We start from the raw sequence: 3,961 nt of genomic DNA on the forward strand, positions 1-3,961 counted from the left end.
CAGGTAGGAGGTTAGAATAGATGACTCCTGAGATCCCCTTCCCTCTTCCCTTTTCACCCTCAACAACCCTCTCCTTGCCCCCCCCCCTGCTCCCCCCTCCAACACACATAGCATTTCCAGGGGCCACACAAATCCACTCCTGGCTCTTATCATTCTGGTCCCGTGCCCTGTGGGCCTCTCCCCCTTTGCACCAACCACCCCATGTCCTAACTCTTAGCGATACTGCACAAGAACTTAAACATCATCGGGAGGCAGAGGAGGTGGCTAAAGAGTGGGACTTTGATTGTCTGCATGCATCGGGCGTGCTTCTGATCAAACCACCGATGGCAGCTTCGAATTGCCGCATTCACGATATCTGGAGGGAGGGGTGGAAGGGGGTGAAGAAGGGAAGAGAAATTCCAGAGATCCCCAGGGCTTCTAACACGAGCCCAGACCCCACCCCCCCACTCCCCACAATGTATGTGACATGTTCCCACCTCCCTCAATCCTACAACTTCCCCCAGGATGGACTGAAAACCCCCAAACCCTCCAGCACCACCCAAGGCTGCGAAGGCCTCCCATCTCCTTCCATGTGCTTTTTCAGACCAGCGCCAGAGGCCCCAACTAGGTGCCCTTCTGGCCTCCCTACTCACAGCTGCAGCGAAGCTTGGTCTTGGCTTCATAGATCTTCTGAGTGGAGATGGCCTTAACTCCTTTAAGTCCCATCCAGACCTCAGGGCCCTGGCCCTTTAGTTCCCTAGATGCCTCTGGTTCATAGCCATTAGTACTCTTCACCTGGGCATCCAGTTCTTCGAAGGACTTCGAGATATTTTGAGTATCAAATTTCAGTTCTTCTTTTCTATTCTGGGGGTGGGGGAAGTGGTGGTGAGGCCGGAAGAAGGGAGTCCTCAGAGTTTTAAGCTCCCCACCCTTGCTCTACCTGGCCCAAAACACCCTCTTCTCCTAACCCCCCCCACAAAAAATCTTCATGTCCTCCCCCCAGGCCCCTTGGGGCCTGACTCAGCTACTTGTCCCCCTAGCCCTCAGCCCTCTAGGAGTTCCCAAACTTTTAGTCTCCCTCCTGACCCCCAACCTCCCCATTTTAGGCCTGAACCTCCCATAGAATTCCAGTCCCAAGTTCCAATGGTAGGATTCTATCACTCCTTTCCCCTAGCTCCACCATCGCAAAACAAAACAAAAAAACCAACCAAACAAAAAAAAATTCATCTTTTTCTATCTCCTTACATCCTTTCTATGCTATTTCCCCATCTTCTTCCAGTTCTGAAATCCCTCCATTTCTAACACCCTAACTTCCTATTTCCTCAGGTTTCCAGATTCCCAGGACCCCCAACTCTTTGTTGTCATTGAGTTATTTTCAGTCATGTCTCACTCTTCTTGCTCCTATTTTTGGTATTTTGTTTTGGTTTTTTTTGGCAGAGATATTGGAGTGGTTTGCCATTTCTTTCTCCAGCTTATTTTGCAGATGAAGTAACTGAGGCAAACAGGGTAAAGTGACTTGCTTATGTAATTGGCATTCATGCTTTAGGGAGGAGGTTGGAATAGATAACTTCTGAGGTTCTTTCCTCCTTCCCTTTTCACACAGCTAGTAAGTGTTTAGAGGTTGGATTTGAACTCAGGTCTTTCTGATTCCAGACCCAAAGCTCTATTCGCTGCAGCACCTAGCTGTCTGACTCTATAACCCTTCAATTCCTTAGCCCCCTCTTAAATTCTCCAGATCCCCCATCTCCTAACTTTACAACCCCTCAGACCTATAAATGTCCTATCTCTCAACCTCCCTAACCCTCCTATATCCCACCCTTCCCCTACTCCCAGCTCTGTCCCTACGGTCCCCTGACCAGCAGGTCCTTGAACACAGCCCGCAGAGGAGAAGTGGAGACTCTCCAGGCCATGCGGGTATGGTTGATCTGCAGCTCCACGGTACAGCCCAGAGACGCCACCACTGCATTCAAGTTGTGCCGCAGATTGGCCACAGGCCCTGGAAGGGAAAAGAGGCAAAGGGAGAGAGGCTAGAATTCTTATTTCAGGTAGCTAAGTCCTTGGCCCCTGGATGCCCACCTCAGCACCCTGGGATACAATATGCTTCAGATCCTGCCAGACACGTGACCCTGGGTGAATCACTTATGCTCGCCTTTTCCTCACTTGTAAAATGAAGGGTCTGGACTCGAAGATCTGTAACATGCCTTGCAGAACTAATATCTAAGATTCTGTGATCCTGATGTCTTCACACATGTCTGGGAGTGGGGTACAGTAGAGAGAGCCCATGACTTGGAATCTGGATGTTCAAATCCTGCTCAGAAACATGCTAACTGAGTCACCCTAGGTAAATCACTTAACCTTGTTTGCCTCAGTTTCCTCATCTGTCAAATGAGTTGGAGAAGGAAATGGCAGAAACACACTAGCTGAGTCACCCTGGGTAAGTCACTTAACCTTGTTTGCCTCAGTTTCTTCATCTGTAAGATGGGGTTAATAATAACACCCACCAATTGGTTGTTGTGAGGATTAAATATGATAATATTTGTAAAGTGCTTTGCAAACATTACTTTTGTTTTATTTTTTTCTTTGCAAACTTTAGAAAGCTAGATGGATGCCAGCTCTGATTATTAACTATTATTCCATCTTTCTTGGTGGTCCCTGCTGGTGACTGCCCTCTACCTGACAGCATGTCCCATCCCAATGCCTGGCAGGCACTCACCCTCATAGATGGCAGCCAGTATGTAGCCAAGCACCAACAGTCTTCCCTCTTTGCCCAGCATTTTGGGGATCAGCAGAAGGCTGGCACAGCGAATATAGGGGGATGTGCCCCAGCCCAGGGCCCCTACGCCTGTCCAAAAAGTAAACAAGAGAAGGGGGCAGGGAAGGTGAGAAATGTCTACTGTACTAGACAGGGCCTGTTGTACCTGCCATGACACCTCCTGGACTTTGTCATTCTGTACCTGGTCTCATCAGTAACACTTCCATGGCTACTTCAATCCACTAAGAGTTCCCCTTTATCTGACCTACCACTGAAGTTATGTCAGTCCTCAGTCCTCTCTTGTTGTGTCCCAGGGGACGTCTGGCTGGTCCTGGAAGATATGGAGGTGTTTTCTATACCTCCTATAATGTTGAGCACAGTTCTAGGTACAAAGGTGTTGCTCAGTGAATAATCAATGGATCCACAAACTCATGGATGTGGACACTCCCTCTGATAGTACAGATCAGATCCATCCCGTGCAGGCCTCTTGTCCATATCCTCTGGTAATTTCTCCACGTGGAATCCACCCTAAATGTATCTTCTTCTAGTCACACATTTCTCTGATCCATGAGATTCTTCTCCATTAGGAGCTCCAATTCAGATTCTCTTTCCCAGGTGGGAGAATCTAGACCTCATCCATTCATTTCTGTATTCTGTCTTCCCAGGGAACACCTACTCCTCTTCTCTTCCCTGCTGGTCCATTGTTGACAAAACTGCTCTCCATTCCCACTCCCTAAGAACCTTTCCCTCAGCATTGCTGCCTCTCACCCCCTACCCCCACCCTGGAGGTGCCTCAGTGTATACAGGGCTGGTTTTCAGACAGGGACACCTGAGTTTTCAAGCCTCAGAAACTTACCGGCTGTGTGACCCTGGGCAAGTCACTTAACTCTGTTTGCCTCAGTTTCCTCATCTGTAAAAGGAGCTAAAGGAGGAAATTGCAAAACACTCCGGTATCTTTGCCAAGAAAGCCCCAAATGGTGTCATAAAGAGTCAGACATAACTGAAAATGACTGAACAACAACAACCTAGCAAGATTGTTTTGAGAATCAAATAAATTAACATATGTAAAGTGCTTTGCAAATGTTGTTACTATTACTCCTCCCCCTTCTCCTCCTCCTCCTCCTACTAACTGCAACTCACTCATCTGCCCTCCTATGATTCTGTCATCCATACTACTACTACCACTACTACTACTACTACTACTACTACTACTACTACTACTACTACTAC

At 48.1% G+C, this 3,961-nt stretch overlaps 1 protein-coding gene across 1 annotated transcript in view; it reads right to left on the reverse strand.

Annotated features, from left to right (window-relative positions):
- LOC114050229 (E3 ubiquitin-protein ligase DCST1-like) overlaps positions 1–3,961 on the reverse strand; it is a 15,423-nt gene that overhangs the window by 10,115 nt on the left and 1,347 nt on the right. Inside the window, 4 exon segments of the mRNA XM_027871876.1 lie at positions 212–355; positions 633–843; positions 1,836–1,975; positions 2,693–2,821. Of these exon segments, the coding sequence (XP_027727677.1) occupies positions 212–355; positions 633–843; positions 1,836–1,975; positions 2,693–2,821 (624 nt within the window).

Source organism: Vombatus ursinus, unplaced genomic scaffold (assembly GCF_900497805.2).
Source record: "Vombatus ursinus unplaced genomic scaffold, bare-nosed wombat genome assembly UNPS02014798.1, whole genome shotgun sequence".
NCBI lineage: Eukaryota > Metazoa > Chordata > Mammalia > Diprotodontia > Vombatidae > Vombatus > Vombatus ursinus.